Genomic DNA, 21,183 nt, shown 5'->3' on the forward strand with positions numbered 1-21,183 from the left:
CATCAGACAAGCTTGTTCAAGACACCAGAACCAAACCTGCTGCTCACTAAAGGTCAGCTCTCAGGTGGGGATGTGCGTAAATCTGTGTGAAGCATCAGAAATAATGTCATAGCAATTACCGTAATTTAAAGCAGGTAAATGCAGCTGCATCAAATAGGTAATGTTGCCTGCTGTGAGAATTATCAGCCTTTTATGTCAACTGTAAACCTCTACAGAGCGACACAGATGTGTACTTAGAGGCTAAATCCTTCTCCAAATATCTTAAACCGCATGCACACATCATTGTTATCTCATTTGTTTGTGGTTCAAATCCACAAACAGCTTACAAACTTTCCCGTGGGCTCACCTTTTAAGCACTATTTGTCTTTGGTCGGAAAAATATTTTATTTAGTCTTTTTCTTGTATACATGTTTATTTCGGGAAATATAAACAGTCACCTTTACAGACTGTTATTTGTCTAAGAAAAGAGTTTTCATGATGCAAAATATGTTTTATTTCCTCTGTTAAAGAAACACGCACTAGGTGAATTTGGCAAATGTGTTATCTCTTGTTTGGAAGATATAAAACAAAGATATAAAGATAACTCAAGAGGAATGAATGTGAATAAAATGTACTGGAAAAAGTGGTGTGAGCAAGAAAATCGTTACATTTTAAACACTGAAGGTTTTAAATTCTAATATTGACCAGAAGCAATTATATGACTTTAGAAATCCACATAAAATCTATTGTAATTCACTCTTTATTCCTGATGTTATCAAAAGAGTCACTTTATCAACGGTTCAATCCAACTAAATCAAATAAGTAATTAATCCAAAACAATTCATCATTGCTAGTATGTGGCTTTTCACTTGTGTCTTCCTTCATCAGCGTTTTTCTCCCATTGTCCATACACGTTACAATAATTCCAATTTATTTTCTCCTCTTTTTCCTGTGCTGCACCTTTTGGTGTTCCTTCTCCAACGGCAGAGCCTTTGTTCAACTTTCTTTGTGTCTTCAGTTTTATGTTTATTCACTAAGGAGGTGACCACTCCACCAGTTTCTCTTTTATTTAAGTAATTCTTAGTGGCTTCCATTCGCTAAGGAACATCTGCATTTAGGGATACCGCACCAATGTTACCCATCAAAGCCAGTTTATTTTTAACGTGATAAGACAGTACAGAACACAGACTTTAAAAACAGCCGATACAGTTTTCTGTGGTTCCCAGCTCTGAGTGGAATTTGTCTCTCTTAACAAAACATCACCTGAGTTCCTTAGCAACAGCCCTGCATGTCCTGGGTCCAGATTACCTGTGTTAAATCCAAATTACAGCGCATTACTTTTTATAGGTATAAGTACGAATACTGAATGAGAACAGCCTGACTAGGGAATACAAATCAGGATATCTCAGTCGCTGCTGCACCGATTGTTCAACCTGTCCCTCATCATTACGGGAGAGCAATACTTTATTTAAAGAGTGCCCCTTTAAGACCGGTCCCACTCTGTCTCTTTTCTCTGAGTGGGTTTTCCTTATTGTATTTTTTTTCCCGCAGCCTCTTTAATCTGGTTACATAGTAAATTGCTGAATGGAGCAATCAACATCCAGAACACCGTTTGTTCTGTTCAAGCTTGTTTGTTGCAGCCGAGGTTGAAGGTTATTTAAGAGCAATCTTTTAATTTGTTGTTATTGCTCATAGTGATATTAGCCCAGTTGCTTTCTGTCAGCGTTGTAAAATGTCTACATGGCAGTTACCTCCTTAACCCGCTCTTTGAAACATTGAGACATTTGAGACATTTCTTCAATTAGTGGAACATCGTTTTTCCCACCAGCAACCTGCATGATTGTCGAACTAACCTCAGATTTTTTCGTTGTGCTTCTGAAGTGATCGTGGTCTACAAAACCCATCCAAAGGTCTCCGCCACACTGACTCACTCCAGCAGCAGTGGTTGCACACACAACAAAAGCTGTTGAACTTCTGACTCCATCTCAGCAGCCATAGTGAGGAATTAGGCGAGTCATAAAAGTCCACTACATGTCGAGAGCAGAGTTGAGTGGGCCATCGTTGGCTCTGAGGCCTCAGACTGTTTGATCCTGAACTGCTGAGGTTTTGCTCACACGCAGGCTCGGTGAACGCAGCCACATCTATCAGCACTGTTGTACTTGCCCGAGAGTGTGATTCAATTTGGGGTGTAGCAACAGATAATGATGATGTGAAGGACTGTAAGATAAGAAAAGTAATTATTAGCAAGTCAATATTATCTATTTTGACTCTGTTTTTACACTGAGACTGCAAAAACCTCATCTCTAAAAGTGTAGGACCAGCACAAGCAGTGACTAATTAGAATAACATAAAGAGAATCCTGTTTGCTTTGGCATGACTGATATTCGCCTTCAAAAAAGATGTAATAATATAAATCTTAGCAGCAACCAACGGCCGAGCATTTGGAGTGCATGTGATGATAGAGGCTTAAAGTGAATACATCTTTTCAGAATTAGATTATAAAGTTGAAGTTTCTGCCAAAAACAGACAAAAAGTCAGCACATGTCTTGAAAAAGGTCTTTTGACTAAGATGGGGTTTTTTTACACCTAAATTAGAGCACTGCTGACCTTAATTTGTTTTAATAATGAACCACAGGCTACTTTTCCTCATTGACTGATAACAAAATAGTAGCCTAAAACCTCTGTCAGTAATGCACTTAAACATTACTGTCTTTTCCACTTTTAATTTTGTACTTAGATAAATTAAATTGGGGTCATTGTAACCTTTTGAAAATGGTGTCCACATCTTTTTTATTGCTGCATGTAGTGAGAAACTACAAAGAGATAGTCCTCACTTGAAACTGACATCGCTGAAGGGATTTGAGATACCCCCCCCCCAAAGAAAATTGGTATAAATAAGGCTTACGTCCAGTTGCTGCAATGTCAACTAATACTCTTAAGCTTCCTCAAGCTTAACCAAAGTCTATAACAAAGTCTATCAGCATGTTTGAGTGAGAACCGTGAAGTGTTATAGGAGCCTGATCAGAAGGGACTTCCTTTGGTATTTATTGGCTCCAGGAGTTTAAAATGATCCATTTTGGGAATAGCAGAATAGGAGACAGACTGGATGTGTGGGATGTAAAAGTGTAAATATTTAATCTTGAATATAAAAAAAATTAACAATAAATATCAGAGAAAAAGCCTAATTTCCATTTAAAAGTAGGAATTGCTCCGATGGTAAGTTTTAAATGGAATATTATGCAACCATTCAAAATGAGTTTGGAACTTTTTTCTTTAGATGCCTGAAAAAAGGTCTTTGGTTAACACAAGCTTAAGAGACTTTAATGTTTTGTTCTATGATAAAAAAAAATATGAAAGCAGATACCAATCTCGTGAATTTTCAAGCTTTTATGTGTCTTAAAAAAGGCGATTAAAGGCTAATTGAGACTTCCCACAGACTAGTCCGCCTTCAACGCCTCATTGTGCTGACTCACGCTCGTACCACCATGGTGTAGTTGGTTTGTAGCCAAACGTTTGCTTTTTACTTCTGGTGTTTGCTTTAACTCTTCAAAAATAATAGAAAGTGGCATTAATTGAAGAATATCAGGCTGAAGAAAACGTATATATATATATATATATATATATATATATATATATATATATATATATATATATGTATCATAAACTTGTGTTTGCCACAGAGCTTATTTTCAGAAATAATCCAAAATCCAATTGGCTTTTTATCACTGATGCTGACTTCAGGGGTACAAAAGTATATCATCCCTGCAGCATTTGATCATGAATAAAAGTTTAAAACACATTTAATTCATCCAATAGGGAACATTAATGTCTGCACCAAGTTTCATGGCAATCCATCCAAGAGTTTGATGAGACATTTCACTCTTAACAACAAATGTGAACTCTGTGGTGGTGTTAGAGGCATTTCCAATCACACCAGTCAAGTCATTAGGATTAATCCTCTGGGCACCAGGGGTATTTCAATAAGGAGAGACCAGTCAGATAAAGATAGGGTAATGTTTATTGTTAACAGATGATAAAATCTCAGAGTCTTTGGCTCTTGGACTCTACAGGGAGATTTATAATCGAGGGCCGTCTTCCCCGATCAGCAATGAGATAGATCCCCCCGGTGGAGTCCAGACATGGAGGTGGTGCCGATGAGGCTGATAGAATGATGAGTTGATGAAGCTGATGGATCAAGGGGGAAGGGGAGGCGGAGGGGTGCGTAACAGCAACATGAATGAACTGAAGGTAGAGAGACAGTCACATTTAAAAGAGACGTCAGCAAGATGATAGGCTAACCATGTAATTGCAACAACGACAGCAAGTGAATAATGAGTGATTGGCACAAGTATGAGAAATAAATGACAGGCTTCTGACTGAACTTAGGCAATACCTTCATTTGTACCAAATGGCATGCCATTCCATACAATAGTTGTCCAGGAACACCCAAAATGTCTAGCTAGTGGTGGCACTACAGGAAAGGTCAAGGGGCCACCAAAGTCATTAGGATTCATATCTGTACAATGTTTTAGGACAATACATTTGATAGTTCTTGAGGTACTTCAGTCTGTAATAGAGTGGTGGACCGACCAAATGACATTGTCATACATAGAGTAGAGCCACGCTGAGGCATCAGTATTTACTATTCAGGCACAACTTTGGGTCGAAAATAAAGTCTTACCAATGTGCTGGCATATTTTAATAGAACAGCCTCGAGTCTTTGGTTTAAGAGCAGAGATGAGTCAAAGCCAGAGCCGGCGGACAGCTGGCTCGGAGTCAAAATGGAGTCAGGGCCAAAGTGGAGTCATGGCCACATCAGAGCAGAGCCGGTGTTGGCGCCAATCTGTCCAAAGAGCCACTGAAGAGATGGAGCCAAGATTGAGCCAGAAACATTTTTGAGCAAAGCCGGAGCTGATTCCCGTCCTGGAGATGAGTAGGAGTTGTTGTCAGAGAGGGAGTCTCGCTTTTACTGAGGAAGCAGGAGCTGATGACGAAGAAGATGATGAGTGGAGTCTGAGTTGCGTCAGAGTGGAACCAACCGGATAATTGCTGGAGAGGAGCCAGCGTAAAGCTGCTGGAGTTTGTACTGAAGTCAGGGAGAGAACTGGAGTGAGGAAGAAAAGATGAGATGAAGAGGTGTAAAAGACTGGGGGATTCATCAAAGTTCTCTTTCTTTCTTACTCCATTGTATTCCTTTTCTGATCTCAAAGATGTGTTGAATTTAGAGGCGGAGAACAGTGTGAAGGCAACGAAAAAGAATGGCGCTGTCAGTGAATATGTTGAGCTTGGCAGGTGAAGAGGAGTGATCTGTGATAATGAAAGGGAGTCTGTCACTCTGGCTGGAGACAGAACATTTTGCTCTGGACACTTGACAGACTCACGGGCTGCTGGTAGCCACCGAAAGGAACATTTTCTCACTCTTTGCTGTAAATATTGTCATCTCATCTGCCGTTCTTATTCTGACCTTAAACCTTGCTACTACTATTTCAGAGCTTAAAAGCTAACCAGTCATTAATATAATTTTTCAAAATTAATGAAGTAATTTCCTGTCGTTGAATGCCTTGAGGCATCATGAATGACATTTTTGTCCTTTTGTCCTCCACCATCAAAGCGTGTCCTCCCCCCCCGCCCCCCCCATGTTCAATTAAAGCCATTTTTCAAAAAGAACATGCGTTGGTTTTCTTTGTTGATATTTTTCTTAGCTATTCACTTTCCCTGCTAAGAAAGCGACCACAAATGACGATCGATGTTGAATGTGTTGCCATGAATGGATCCTCATGACTTTGGTAATCCTCAAACTTTTCCTTTTTTTTGCCAATAGCAGGTTAAAGCTTCCAATTACCCTGTAGAGCATCTCAATGTCTACTGGATTGATTGGCACAGAATTTGGTGCAGACATTCATGTCCCCCTCAGGAATGAGTGTAATCACTTTGATCCTGTAACTCTTCATCTCGCTCCAGAATCAGGTCAAAATATGAATTTGTCTTTTTCCATCCTTACATCCTGCTTCCTTTTAGCCATTTTACAGATGACCCAATCTTCTCTCTCTGCCTTGGCCTTCTCATTTTATTTTGTACTTTTTCTTCAACTTTAAGTCCAAGAGAAGAGACAAAGTCCAGAAAATGGTGCATGTAGCCACTGATAACACTATAACGCAGAGCATTTAATGAGCACAATGACATCACATTGACAAAGGTCTCTGAAAGGAAAGATAGGAAGCAACTTAGAGTTCACAGAATGTCTCAGGAATGGATATAATTATAATGTATAAAATGTGTCAAGCTAAATCAGAGCCAATCAAAAAAAGTGGTATAGCAGACTGAAGAAATTAAATCTTGTTGAATTATCAAGGCTTATGAGTTATTTATAGCAATCGGTGACGATAATGAAGAAAAACAGATGTTCACTGATTTAACTGCTGATAATCATCCAATGTGGTTTGAAGTGTTGATAATGTGTTCCACAATCAGCTGATTATAACAGATATATCACATAAACAGGGCTGCTGATTGAATGTCCTGAGAATCTAGGAGACAATATCACTCAGAGAAATTTTTTAATTTTTACGCTTCTTTGCTTTCTTGCTGAGCGTCAGCCTTTAAAACCTTTTACACCCCACAGCCCCTAAATAAGGGTCCGAATTAGGAGTCTCTAGGTTTTCAGGTAAAACCATAAAGATAATGATACAATAATATCATGATGTTTCACATCAAATTAAACAGCAGAATGTAAGCTACAATAATTAGTAAGCCGTTTTCAAATGGTCCAAACACAACTCACACAATAGTAAACATTTTTCAAATTACTAATACAAATTTTTGTATGCTGTATTTGCATGTATTGAACCCCATTAGTAATATAAAAGTGAGATATATAGTCTGGTACATGAGAACCAGACTAGCTGCATCATTCCAAAGAGATAATCATAATAATAAGTGTTTTTTACAAGGCAAACCTGTAATTGTTTTAATTTGTGCTGTGTGCCATCTTCATTTAATCTTAACCAGTAACATATAGGCTGATATTTACACATCTGAAGTATTCTCACAAGTGTTTACTTTATTATAACACCAACATTATTCAAATAGCCCTTGTGGTAGAGGAGATACACCCTTTTTTAGTTTGGATATGTTTTTCGAGCAGAATCCTACAAAAATAGGCTGGGGTGTAAAAGGTTAAGTTGATATTAAGATAGAAATGTAAAGGAAAAATAGTGGCACACTCATAGCTAAGATGGAAAATGTATTTATTAATGAACTAATTTAACAGACGTTCATTGGTGTGCGTTCCCTTTCTCTCTCTCAACCCGAATATTAAGATCTACCGGGCAGCTAATTAGTCAGGTTTAGCATAAAGAGTCAAAGTGAGGGGAAACAGCTAGCTTGGCTCTGTACTTAAACCATAAACCAAAGTGTAAATAACTCAAGGAAATAGCATATAACCATCTGTAATACCCCAATTAGTCATTTTGTCACTTGATTACTGTACAGGTCAAACTAATGAGATATATTTGTATGAATCAGTGAGCTTTTTAGGTGCTCTGCTACTCTGCTTCCCCTTATTGAGACAAGCCTTACATGATGCACAAAACGCATCACTCAACCTGACATTACCTATTAAGTCATTTTTTAATCGTACTTCGACACATATTGACATTTCCATTATCTGTAAATGAAAATGCATATATTTTACACCCTCACCTTGCATCTATTACTATTTATAGAGTCTCTTTCTTTCAACCCACCGTCTCCTCTTTTGTTTCATATTATTGTGACAGTGGAGGCACAAATGGAAGGGAACCTAGCTTGAGGAGATGAGGTGGCCATGATTGGAAATGTTGCCAGGCCACTAGGGGAGGTAATTGTTTTCCAGGGATGCCAAGGGTTACATGGGAAAGCTAAAGGAATAAAGAGGGAACAAGCCTTGAGACTGGAGAGAGAGGGTATGAGTAAGTAGGCGACATAAAGAGCCATCTTCTCCTCCTCCTCCTTTTCTTCTGTCATTTGTATCACTCTGTCCCTCCTCCTTCTCTCCTCCCGTTACTTGTCCTTATCAGATAAGCGAGGACGCCTTCTTTCTAAAGGTGCTACTACACATCTGCAATAACTATGTGTGTGTTCATGTGTGTGCCTGTGTGTGTGTGTATGTGTGTGTGTGTGTTTTCATGACAGTTATGGGAGCTTGTCATCGTGCTCCTCTAGATCAATGGAGCGCAGTTGCCTAGCAACCTGCTGATAGGGAGGAAGGGGGCGGGGGAGAGAAAGGGAGAGAGGCATAAGATTAGAGAAGAGAGGTCTAGAGAGGGAAGGGAAAAAGGAAGCAAAGTGGGTGAGATCAACAGTAAAGAATGCTGTGGTTGGATGACAGGAAATAAGACAGCAGAGCTTAGTGTGTCGAATCTGTCTTAGTGTGCACGGGGGAGGGAGGTGGTAGGTTGAACGTGGTGTGTGAATGCATGAATTGTGCACATGTGTGTGAGTGTGCGCAACAGTAGTTTTGGACTGATGAGTTGATGTTGATACTATCACGCTGAAAAAGAACATCAAAGCGCTACCATGGTGACGCCAGCAGCACACTCGCTCTCATTTAGCTGCTGATTTAATTATCTTTATCTTAAAGGGGAACAAAGTGGTTAAACGCACTGCATCGGGAGAGAGCGGCGGTGGAGATAAACAGCGGGGAATGAGCGGGAGGAGGAGGGGGCGGTGGTGTTGGTGGTGGTGGTGGGGCGAAAATGGAGAGGGAACTTAGAGGGAGATGAATTTGGACAGGAGGAAATGAGGAGAGGGCGTGAAGAAAGAGAAGGGAAAGGAAAGCAAGGACGAGGCGAATGAAACAAGAGCAAAAGAGAGATGGATGGAAAGAGAGTCTGATCATCAGGTGTTGGTTGGCCTCATGAGAGATGCACACATATGCTCCAGCTCGCCTCTGATATTTACATAGTCGTCCTCCCTCTGCCAGGAGGAAGGAGGAGGAGATGGAGGGATGTGAAGGGAGGATGGGGGGTCATTATAAATGAAAGAAAAGAGGGAGGGGAGGATGGATTGAGAGCCAGAGGAATAGCTGTACATCCCAGAGGTATACTCTGTGACTGCGTTAGAATAACATGTGGAGGCAGAGTGGCCGTTAAACTTTATGGAGGATTGAAAATGGACAATTAGCATCTCAACGATCTCACTGTCACCTGGAACATTCTCCCCCGTTGTCATAGTAACCCTCCTCTCCCTGCTCACACTTCCTAATTCATGCTACCCATCACTGCATTGGTCTAAGACAACAAACGTGCACCTTTACACACACATATGGGCCACTTTGTGTGTGTAATCAATACAAACTACATTTGGTGTGCTCCTGGTCGGGGGCTGTTTTTCATTAATAATACAGCATGCAATGATGATACAGACAATAGAGCACATCCAGCTTTTGTTTCAATACGACAAAGCCATTGTGCATAAAGCAAGGTCCATGAAGAAATGGTTTTCCAAGTGTGGAAGAACATCAACCACATCCACATCCACACGAGACAAGGCTCATCCTCCACATCATCCACCATATTCCCAATCCCAATCCGGCGTTCTAATTAAGCCGCCAAAACAATTCCCATCTCACTTGTCAACGCCGCTGCTCATGCCCATGGTTTTAGAATTAGGTGTTCAACAACAGGCCTTTTCCCCAGCAGACGTGTTGTATTTGCACAGACTTTGTGTTATTAATAACATTTATGATGGCTGAAATGTAAGGGTACCAGTAAACAGAGACAGTGTGCCAGTGAGCCAGCACCCTGAAGGGGACTTGAGCCATCATTCATTTAGTGTTTCTAACCTGTGTCAAAATGTGTTCCATGATAAAATCCCTGATTAAAGCCGATCATGTCCCTTTTACAACCTGCCTGAATGCGCATGTTGAAAATAGAGGTGACGATAGCCTTCCGGACGAGTTAGCAAGCTTTAAACGTTGAATTAAAACTATTAAAAAGCATCACAACATCAGGTTGTTTAATGTGTGTCAGAATCGATATTCCAACACTTGACTTCAGTTCGACGGGATTCCGACAGTATCACGACCGTTTCAGAGAAACAAGCGTTTTAGTTTAACGAGTGGCCGCGTTACCCGGTGACTTTCAAACGAAGTTGGTCCACGGCTGAGCGTAGAAACTTAGATTAACGGTTGGCATCGATGATAAACAGAGATGAGTGTGTATTTTAACTTGATAGAAGGCATTTACAAGGACGCCCTGTGCGTGCGGCCACGGACACATTCGGCTGAGAGTCACCAGTTTACACGGCCACTCTTTCCACAGAAACACCGGCGGTGCCTACGGCTCAAAAGCTATTAAGCGTACCAATAAAATGATCAAAATATGCTTGTGTTTGTAGCGCCCATTTAAAAACTCCATAAACTCAGAACTCTGAGTCCATGTCACAGTATTTGATGTTCTGTACATGACCACAGATTATGGATTTTAAGCATAGTGACTTGTTAGCTCGCTCATGTAACTTTACATGCTATCTCTAACAAATACGTGTATATGTCTGGCCACTAAAGTTTGGGCCACTTATCAATTCTACCTACTCACTACGCGTCCATAGATCTGGACCGTCGAATTGTTTTGGGTTGCATTCATAATATTTTGTGGTTATTGCCCTTGACAAGCTATTGCACCCAGGCATTGCCACGCTTACATTTGTCGTCATCGTTTACACACTGTAAAAGGGTCTATATCAGTATAATGTTTGTGTGTCTGCATCATTTTGGCCAGAAAATGAATGAAATCCCAATGTGGTTTACTCATGATGTTTGTGTGTGTGTGTGTGTGTGTGTGTGTGCACGACACAGTAAATGTGATCAGGTATGCAGATGGATGATGTTGAATTTGATCTCTTCCTTTGCTGTTTGAGGTCCATGTGAGGTCCATGTAGGCATCATGGTGCTCGAGTGTTCACCACGTTGTGCTGTGCAGTTATCGTGACATTTTCGAGGGCCACAAGATCAAAGGTAGAAGGTGAAAGGCGACGATGTGTTCCGTGTTACTGGTTTCCTTGTTTATTAGCCGCTCTAAAAGTCAGTTCCACTGCACAAAACTGCTCTGACCCTTGACCCTTTACTGTAGGGCATGTGGAGCCGCGGGCTGAGAGTGGCTGCATCGCCATGACTACCAGTTGCTGCTCGTAGGTCAAGATTTATAGTCACTCTGGTGCGCACAGACACACTCGAAGCTCCGCACACGCAGACACACACACACACACACACACACACAGACACACACACACACACACACACACATACACACATAGATGTAAATCAGTGGTGCAAGGGCTAATGAACTATAGATCTTGAGTTTTTTTTCCCATTTGGCCACATTGAGCCAGCTCACCCCTCACAAACACACACACGTTCTCTCCTCTCATTCAACCTCTTCACCCACACTCACACACACACAGTCTGACCAGCTTTGTTTGGCTCTTGTCAGTCACTCTCCATCTGCTGGTCAGATGATCAATGCTAATGCCTGTTGAGAGTTCTAATGACACAGGGATCCATACACAGATGGACTGCGCGTTTGCTCTTGCGCCCGTGCACGTGTGTGAGTGTCCACAGGTCCATGTTTGTGCACATGAGCTAATGTTATTTGTGTTTAGAAATTGAAATTCTTTGATGAGGACAGCTCAGTGCTATTGTTATAAATGAGAGTAAGATTGCAGGGAGGTGACCTCTCCTACCTCACACACACAGACGCACACATACACACACACACGTATACACACATGCGCACGTGGCAGTTTGCACTATTGGCAAGTGGAATTAGTAAATGTATGAGCTACACAGAAACTCATTACAACACGATTAGAGACAAACCTCCTATTTAATCTCATTTAGAAAAGGGTGGTTGCCTGTCAAACACACTCTCACACACACGCACACACACACACTAACTCACTTATGCACATGCATGGATACACACCCGCTGTACTTACAGATAGACCAACATCTCTCTATGAATGAAAGCAGGACTGTCTCTCTGACTCTATCATCATATAAGGCTATCATCTGAAAATGATAGCCTTATATACGCATCTGCTCGCACCACTGTGTAAGTACAGTGTTTAAAATGACACAGTAAGTCTTCTTCATGCATATAACCCCAATGTTTATATCACGGCAACATAAAGAAAACTGAGATTCCTCCACATGTGGCACTTCAACTCCTCCCTTCTTCAACCCCCTTTGCGCCGTTTGTCACCATTCACAGCACAAACTAGGTAAATCTCGCCATCTCCAAACACTGTAGCCCAAACTGACATAAATGCAAGCACACAATATTGATGCCCAACACACATACACATACCCGCTGGATGCTGACAGATGTTTTTTATTTATTTTTGGCTGTATATTTTCTCTGCTGGCAGTTCAGACACATACACACACATATATAAACCAAATATGTATACACACCCAGACACACACACACACACACATATACAGTGACCTTCTCTCTGCTGAGTAGGCAAAGAGTCAGGGGTCACTGCCTGCTGTCAGCCTGTCAGAGAGAGGAAGGGAGAGGGGAAGTGAGAAGAGGCAGAGGAAGAGCAAACGCAGTTGGAGGAATGTACAGAATGGAGCTCCTCCGCCTCATCATTCAATAAAGACTAATGCAATCAGAGGCGGCCCATATCTGTCACGGTTAATGTTGGCTGATAGAGTCGCAGCAATTTAAAAGGCTCACGGTATAATGCATTTCCCTGTGCCTCTTACAGACTGATGATGCATCACATCACGCCCTGATGGCTCTTGCAGAAACAGATAACCTGCTTCGCAGCATGCTGAATGAGGCCTCCCTTATGCCTGGACACCCTTGCTTAGTTTTTTATCTTAATCGGCTACAAAGACGTTTTATTCCAAAATCCATTTAAAACACAAAAGTTACCTGAAGTTCACAGCTCAGTCTTTCAGAATGATTGCAGGTTATTATATCCTCTGTTATGATTTCGTCAAGCAAAAGCAATGCTCCCACAAAGGTCTCAAAGGATATCCGTCACTTTAGCACTCACTTTCTCAAACTGGATTTTATTGTGTCAAACGTGAATATCTATCCTCAGAATACTTTTGCTGCAAACAATGACACGATCAAGTCTTCTGATGAAAGAGTCATGAAAGTGTTATCTTATTAAAACCTGTGATGATTTTTTTTCAACCTGTCTCCTAAATAAATCAATTTCTTATTTGATCAATACTTCATTTCACATTAACTTTAATTGTGTCCTAGTAATAAAGCTTTGCATATGATTTTTACCTTTTCTTTGTGGATGTTTCTCCTCACTGAAAACGTGTTTCTACCAGAATTTTCCGGCGTTTTTTTTTCTATTGCACGAGGAACGTTATTATTTGATAATGCCATTTGGTCCAAAAGGTCAGCTTGGCCCGGGGATTGGGGGGAGGGGGGAGTAGAGTTTAAGGGGGTTTGAGGAGTGGTGGTGGTCTGTCCAATTGAAAACCAGGTGCTGATGTTGAGATAGTTTCCATAGTAACTCCTCCTCCTCCTTCCCCAGTCTCATTCTCCCCACTTCCCTCTCAAACACTCCCCTCACACAAAAAAGCGCACACGGAGCAAGGTGCACAACTGCATGCTTATACCAACTGCATGCTTATACCAACTGCATGCTTATACCAACTGCATGCTTATACCAACTGCATGCTTATACCAACTGCATGCTTATACCAGCGCAGGTCTTCGCAGTCAACCCATTTCACTTAAATATATGCTGCTCAAATCAATTTGAGCCATCATGTCCCAGCTGTGTGGTCATATAATACACTGTCGCTCAACCATTAAAACTGCCTACCAGTCGCCTGCCCTGCTGGAGAAAATATATAACAGCCTGTTTAAACAGACACGGGGAAAAAAGATGACAACTATACTGTAAAAACAGTGATGTATGTGTGTGTAGTTCAGTCAGCGTTTCTTTAGAGTGTGTCTTGAATCAGCGTCTCCGATCAGGTCAACGCTGTTCTTTCTGCAGGAGGCCCCGTCCTTCGGTTGCCAGTTTTCTAGCTCCATACTCCTCCACCGACAGCTACAGCACTAGATGAAGGTGAGTGTTAAAGCACTAAAGGAGTAAAAGGAGTAAAGCAGATGTTGTGCTGGCTATAGTCAGACACAACCATGTATGGATTGAGGGGGGTGGGGAGAGAGAGAAAGAGAGGGAGAGAGAGAGAGAGAGAGAGAGAGAGAAAGCAGCAGCAGCAGCTGGCCCAGGGAGCCCAGGGAGAGCACCTCTGAGCTGAGCTCGACACAGCTGGAGTCCCTCCCTTGGAAAGGCAAAAGCACTGTGTGTGGTGTGTGTGTGTGTGTGTGTGTGTGTGTGTTTGCTGATGAGTTTTGCTTGAGATTTTGTGTATATTGGTGAATATTGGTATTGGTTCATGTATGTAAATACTCGATATCGGACCACACACACACACTGTACAGCGGGTGAGATCTCATACACAGTGTGCGGAAGGTTATATGCACAAGATGTTGGAATTTGGCTGCTGGGATTTCTTCACATTCAGCCGTCACAGAGAGGTCAAAGTTCACCCCGGAGGCGTTGAGGCACTCTGTATGCCAAAACTAACACCTGAGAAAAAAATATTTCGTTATGGATCTGATTTGTGTCTACGTGGGCATTTTCATCAGGATGAAAAGGGAAATGGATTTGCCCAAACTGTTACAACAATAGAGGCACACTATTTTTTTTTAAATACTATTGTTGTGATTTGAGCTAAAGGGTCTTGCCAAACAGTGTCCACATATATTTTTGCCATAAGGTGTATTTGTCCATCCAAACCCATGTTTATGTCTGGTCCCATCGATTTAAGTGTGGGCTCTGTATATGTGGGTGCAATTGTGTGAGAAACAGAAATAGAGTGAGCGAGATTTGTAAATTGAGAAGGTCCTGTTTCCTTTTCCTTTTGTCCTTTCCCCCCACGCTCCACTGACTCGCTGACTTCCTTACATTCGCTCCTGTAGCACGAGAGAGGTAAAGGCCATCGTCACTGTCACTCACGGATTTAATCATTCGGATCTACTCCGGTTCTCGCCCTATTTTCTGCCTCCGGTAATTGCGTTTCTGTTTCGTGCGGGCGGCGAGTGCGCGCTGTCCAAGGTGCTGCAGCAGCGCGCGGCCCCGCCCATCTCCTCTACCTCACTCTCTACTACACACACACACGCACACACACTCTTTCTCGCTCACTCTCTCTCTCGCGCGCGCGACCACGTGACTTTCCCTCTGCCGATTCTCGCGGAGAGCATCAGACTGCACCTTTTCCTCCTCAAGAGGACGGAGAGAGAGAGAGAGAGAGAGAAGATAGAGAGACATTGAGTCAGGCAGAGGGAGAGAGCGAGGGAAGGAAGGAAAGCGAGAGAGAGAGAGAGAGAGAGAGAGAGAGCAATAGCACCTTGTCGCCTGGAGGCGAGCCTGTGATAATTGTGTCCCTGTCCGGTAGACCGGCTCTATCTACCACCAGGCGCGCGGGTCCTTTCCCCTCTTTCGTGGCTTTGAGATTCTCCTCAAACCGGGAGGGAACTCGATGAGTCGCGCGCCGCACTGTTTGCCACGGAACCACAGGATGTGCGTGAGGTAAGTCGGTTTTCTTGCCTATTTATGCCCGCATAGAAGGATTTATTTTTTATTTGTATTATTATTATTATTATTATTAACGGGGCGAGGCTGTCACATCTCCGTTACAGGTTGTGATGTCAATTAAAACAGCGATGGTGTCAAAATAAAAAATAAAAATAAACGTGAATACCGTGGTACCGACCGGTTAGCTAAGCTGTAGTTAAGTGCTGAGGCGCAGGTGACGAGACCCCCGCTGTGGTGAAGTAACGGGGCGCGTTGGAGAAAAAAGAAAAAAAATGGGAGAGGAGGAGGGTATGGCCGCAAATTGAGAATCGATATCTCAACCGCATTCATTCATTCACCCCGTCCATCAACAACCGAGATGTCGCCGCTTTTCACCTTTTCAAAAGATTCGCGGAGAAGAAACTGTGTGCAGCCTGCGGTGTGTGTGTGTGTGTGTGTGTGTGTGTGTGTAGCCGACATTTTTCTTTTTGTTACCGTCGACGTGGAGGTGTGAATGTGTGTTATTGGAAACCAGCTCCGGAGCCGTTAATTCGATCAAGCCAGGCGGTTTGAGTCATCCGCCGCAGCGCGCGCTGCTGCTGCTGCATTTAATTCATTTAAATACAATTGAACAATTACAAATTCGTGTTTCAGGCACAATTACTGTTAAGTGTCAGGAGTGATTAAAACAATACGTTAAGGCGGTCGCAGGTATGCCACCTTTAAAATCTCCTGCGGCATGATGGGAGATCTACTGAGGAGGTGCTGTTTGTGTACGTGTGTGTCAATTTGTAGCCTTTTGTGTATGCGCGTGCGGACACTGAAGGCCTGTATACTGTATGTTTAGCTTAAAAGATTTGATGTGTGGGCTTTGTAGTAATAAAAACTAAATAAATCGATTATTTGTTATTGATTTGGGCCTGGTATGACACATGTGATGTCTCTGTGTGTGTGTGTGTGTGTGTGTGTGTGTGTGTGTGAGCATAAAATGCACGAGAGAGAGTAATATGAGAATAATAGCTGGTGTATGCTGTGTGTGTGTGTGTGTGAGAGACAGAGAGTTTGTGCATGAGTGTTTACGTGCGTGTGTGTGTGACCCTGGTTGATTGTGCCGTCTCTGTTCTCTCTGTAGGTCGCTGGAGAGAGTGATGACGTGGCAGTGAAAGACACATATACCTCACTCACACAAGCACACACGTATACACTCGTACGTTGCCCACACACAATTGAAGTTTTGCCCTACTAAGACAGAGAGGAGGGGAGAACATTCTGCTATGACGGTGTCGTTTTTCTCCATTACCAATGTGTGAGCCACACACCCACACACACACTCATACTCCGTGGGGAGTTGCCTTCATGGGGGATAAGGCCCTATCTAGGGCACAGAGATGGAGTTCACATCCTATTTGTCACTTATCTAACACTCACACAGACGTACACGCTCATACACACACCTGGAATCTCATATGTCAGAAGTGAAGAATGAAAGACTGAAAGATTGAATGGAGAGCAGCCGTTGAACATATCAGAGAAGACAGAAGCGAGAGAGGCCACGGCAAAAGAAGATTCCCAGAAAGGACGGAGCGAGCTGCCGCCTGACCCCCTCCCCCCCCCCCCCCCCCCCCCCCCCCCCCCTGGAGCTGCGTCGCATAGGAGCCTCGACTAAAGAGCACCCCCTAGAAAGCAGGGCGCACCTGAGACACACAGGAAGGGTTCTTCAAAGTGGCCCAACCGTTGTCACCATGAGCTGTAGGCTGGAGGGAACACCCCAGCTCTAGCCTCTGTCTCCTCCCGTGTGTGTGTGTGTGTGTGAGTGTGAGAGCGAGAGTGTGCATGACTGTCATGGCGGTGTGTGTTTGGGTGGCAGCCCCCCTGCTCTTCCTGGGGCTGTGCCTGTGCAGCGTGGGGAGCCATGCCCAAGGGGAGGTCCTGGAGTTTGGTGGCGTGTCCAGCCAGTGGGGCCGGTTCCCAGTGTGGAACGCCTGCTGCGAGAGTGTGCTGAGCTTCAGCCTGCGGACTCACAGCCAAGAGGGCCTACTGCTCTACCTGGATGACGAGGGCTTCTGCGACTTCCTGGAGCTGCTGCTTCTCCACGGCCACCTCCGCCTGCGCTTCTCCATCTTCTGCGCTGAGCCGGCAGAGCTGCAATCAGGCGTGGCGGTTAGTGATGGGCACTGGCACGCGGTGCGTGTCAAGCGGGACTGGAGGAACACCTCGTTGGAGGTCGACGGGCGACTGGAGGGGTGGGCGGAAGTGAAGAGCAAGAGAAGAGACATGACAGTATTCAGCCACACCTACATGGGCGGGGTGACACCAGAGCTCCACTCCTCGCCCCTGCGCCTCACATCCCCTTCGGTTAGGGAACAGCCTGCCTTCCGTGGCTGGATCACGGCGGTGAGCGTCAACGGCTCACTGACGACGTTGGAGAGCTCAGAGGGCGTCACGGTAACAGCTGGCTGCGGGACGGATCACCAGTGCCAGAACGGAGGGTTGTGCAGCGTGGTCAACGACCAGCCCGTCTGCGACTGCTCCGACACCGGTTTCCAAGGCAAAGACTGCAGCGAAGGTAAGGCCCAGAACCATGCTGACCCATCATATACATCTCATCCTTTACATACGCATACATATATCAAATGAACAGTTACTTTTGGGGATTCATATCTCCAATTTAGCATACACACCAAACACCTGCAGTGTAGACTTCTATTTTTCATTCACACCTTCACAGCTGCCTTGAATTGGTGCGTGTGGACCGGCAGCATTCACAAACAGTGCAAGACATGCATACTGATTATCTTTGATATCGATTTTTTTTTTTTATGGCTGCCAATGACTCCCAATTTAGTATGGGCCTCCAGTACTCAGGAAGAGAAGCCCCGTTCACAGGAAGTGCAGTCAGTTTAGTGAAGCTGTGGAGATGAAAACCTGAGAGATTTAAGACAAACTCCTCAAACTCACTGGAAACCGTTACCTGGGCTCAGTTGGTGTGTTTGGCAAAACACAATAACCATAGAGATCCAGAATGGATGTGATTGATGGCTCGTGTTGTGAGACATTAATTGCAATTAGGCTAAGGGGGTTGACATCAGTGGTTGTTACATGGCAGCCACCTGGCTGCCTGTGTTAATGGATTTGCATTGATTCTAAATGGCCTTCACAGGGACAATACGTAGGGTGGTAAAATGCAGTGTTTACAGTCGAACTCCTGCCATTATTTTTGAACAGCTTACAGCCCGTTGAGATGCTGAGTTTGTGTACGAGTGAGCGTGTGTATGTAAAATACAAAGTATGTGTTTTTTATGCAATCCAAAAGCAGAAAGAGTTCCCTGTCGGTAGCACTATATAAATATGAAGAACCGTTACAATAAACAGCCTGATATAAGAATACAACTTTTATGTGGTGGAGGCAAAAGAAGAAAAGAAAAAGGTTTCCCGAATGATTTAATATCTAAAACCCTTTAAGAGCTCCGTGCCCTTAACAGTTTCAAACAAGCCTTTGGTCAATACAAGTGCCGATATACAGGGCAGCGTAATGACGGCCATTACAAAAGCGAAGCAGCTGCTTAATGAACTCAGTTACCTTGTTACGGACGGTTCTGCAAATGCGTTAATTTCCCGCTGCTTAGTTATGTGTGTGTGTGTCATCAGATTTGCTTCAGTTCATTCAAGAACAAATCTGCATTCTTAATTTATAGCGCGTTCGACTCCTGTATGCTTTTTTTCTTTTCTTTTTAAAACGACAAAGATACCTTTTGCCTCTGTGATTGATATTTTAATGACACGGATGCATCGGACACAAATGGCCTGGCCTTGCCACGGCGTCATTTGTCACCGACCTGACCTCACACCCCCACCGAGCACCGCTGTCAGCATCACACTTCCCTCTAGCCCCCCTGACCATATCACACGATAGCATTTCGTGGCCAGTGGGATTGCCTAGGTTGCCATGGAGACAGGACTAATAGGGAGACCTCATGCTAGGAGTGTTTTCTCCATCCTTGCTCTTCCAACCTTCCCTACCGCCATTTCCTCAGCTCATTGCTGCCGACAGCGGCCTCGGCTCGTAGTGACTTCAGGCATTATGTCTGCCACGCAAATCTTCTGTATTTACATGTTTGTGGCGGCGAGTGTGTGTTTGTATGTTTAGGCATCCTAAAGGCGATAATCGGCACATTGACCACACTGGTCTTAATTTTCCAAGCAGGTGGGAAAGGTAACTGGTGCATTATGCTCCATAGTGCTGAAGGGAGTTGACAGAGAAATAATTATTGCTTTAAGTTGAGCTTCAATGATTATTCTATTAATTAATAAGTTCCTTGAGTGAGTCAAGCAGAAATGACAAATAGTTCTTGTTCCAGCTTCTCAAATGTGAGAATTGTATTCCTTTCCTCACCATCACGTTGAGCTGTGGACTGATGATGGTTGAGTAAAACAAGCTTTCTGAAGACGTTACTTTGGACTTTTGAAAACCACCATTTTATTGACAATATTATTAATAAAATTATTATTGGGCAGATCATAAAAATACTAATTATCTGAAGCCTTTCAATGAAGTTATTTGGAAAAGGAAAATGCCAGACATTCCAGTGCTTAAGTTTCTAAAATGTGAGGATCTTCGTCTTTGCTTTGTTTTGTATTATTGTTTATGAAGCAACTTTGTTTTTCTTACTGTTGGTCAGACAAAACAGCAATTTGAAGACCTCACCTTGTGCTCTGGGAAATAGCCAGTGACCTTGTTCACTATTTTTAGGGCATTTTTTAGACCAATCAATTGATTAATCTAAATCGTTGACAGATTCGTGGATAATGAAAACAGTTGCTTCTGCACGTGGTGTGTGTGTGCGTGTGTGCGTGTGTGTGCGTGTGTGTGTGTCTATACACTGATGAGGTGACAGTTGAAGCTATATGATCGGCTCTCTGCACAAACTCAGTGCTGCGCTGAGAGAATTGTGTGTGATCCAAGCCGGTCTAATCCAGTCTGCTGTTTTTTCGCTGCTGGTTAGGGCACATTGGGAGCCACAGGCAGCACTGACACACACACACACACACACACACACACACACACACACACACACACATGCAATACCTGCACAAACACTTGTAACACAAACATGCAAACAGATGGAGAAACACAGTGTTCAGGCTCCAGCACCATCATTGCATTAGTCACATCACCACTGAGGTACCTAATAGCAGTGTAGCTCTAAAGGCTGAATGGGAGGTGCAGACATTTTACATAAAGGCTCTCACTAGACACAATACAGTACCTGCTTTAGACTGGCACTTTGTCGCTCAACAAGAGGCTACTTATACCTTTTAAGGGGCTGTTTTATATTCCTAGACCGACTCACATTTCAATTGTGAGTGATGCCAAGTGATGCTGAGTAGAACAAGTGCTGAAATATCTTTTTTTATCTTGGCAATAGTGGCCGCTGTTAGTCATAGTAGTCTCGTAAAAATGGTTCCAGTCAGGGGGTCTGCTCGAATGGAGGTGCATTGGGTGAGCAGTATTTTATTTGGTTGTAGTAATGTGCTATCATGTGAAATCATGAAGCATTACCAGAATAGATTATGCTTATGTGGCTTCTCAGAGTTTCGGTA

The 21,183-nt window shown here is 43.3% G+C and overlaps 1 protein-coding gene across 2 annotated transcripts in view; it reads left to right on the plus strand.

The window, feature by feature from the left end:
• The first annotated feature begins 17,415 nt into the window (after positions 1 to 17,415).
• Positions 17,416 to 21,183, plus strand: part of nrxn1a (neurexin 1a) — a 49,680-nt gene continuing 45,912 nt past the window's right edge. For both annotated transcript variants that reach the window (XM_034558384.1, XM_034558385.1), the window contains exon 1: positions 17,416 to 18,148. In XM_034558384.1, coding sequence (XP_034414275.1) covers positions 17,416 to 18,148 — 733 coding nt within the window. The remainder of the gene's footprint in view (positions 18,149 to 21,183) is intronic.

The sequence above is a fragment of the Cyclopterus lumpus genome, chromosome 19 (assembly GCF_009769545.1).
Source record: "Cyclopterus lumpus isolate fCycLum1 chromosome 19, fCycLum1.pri, whole genome shotgun sequence".
NCBI lineage: Eukaryota > Metazoa > Chordata > Actinopteri > Perciformes > Cyclopteridae > Cyclopterus > Cyclopterus lumpus.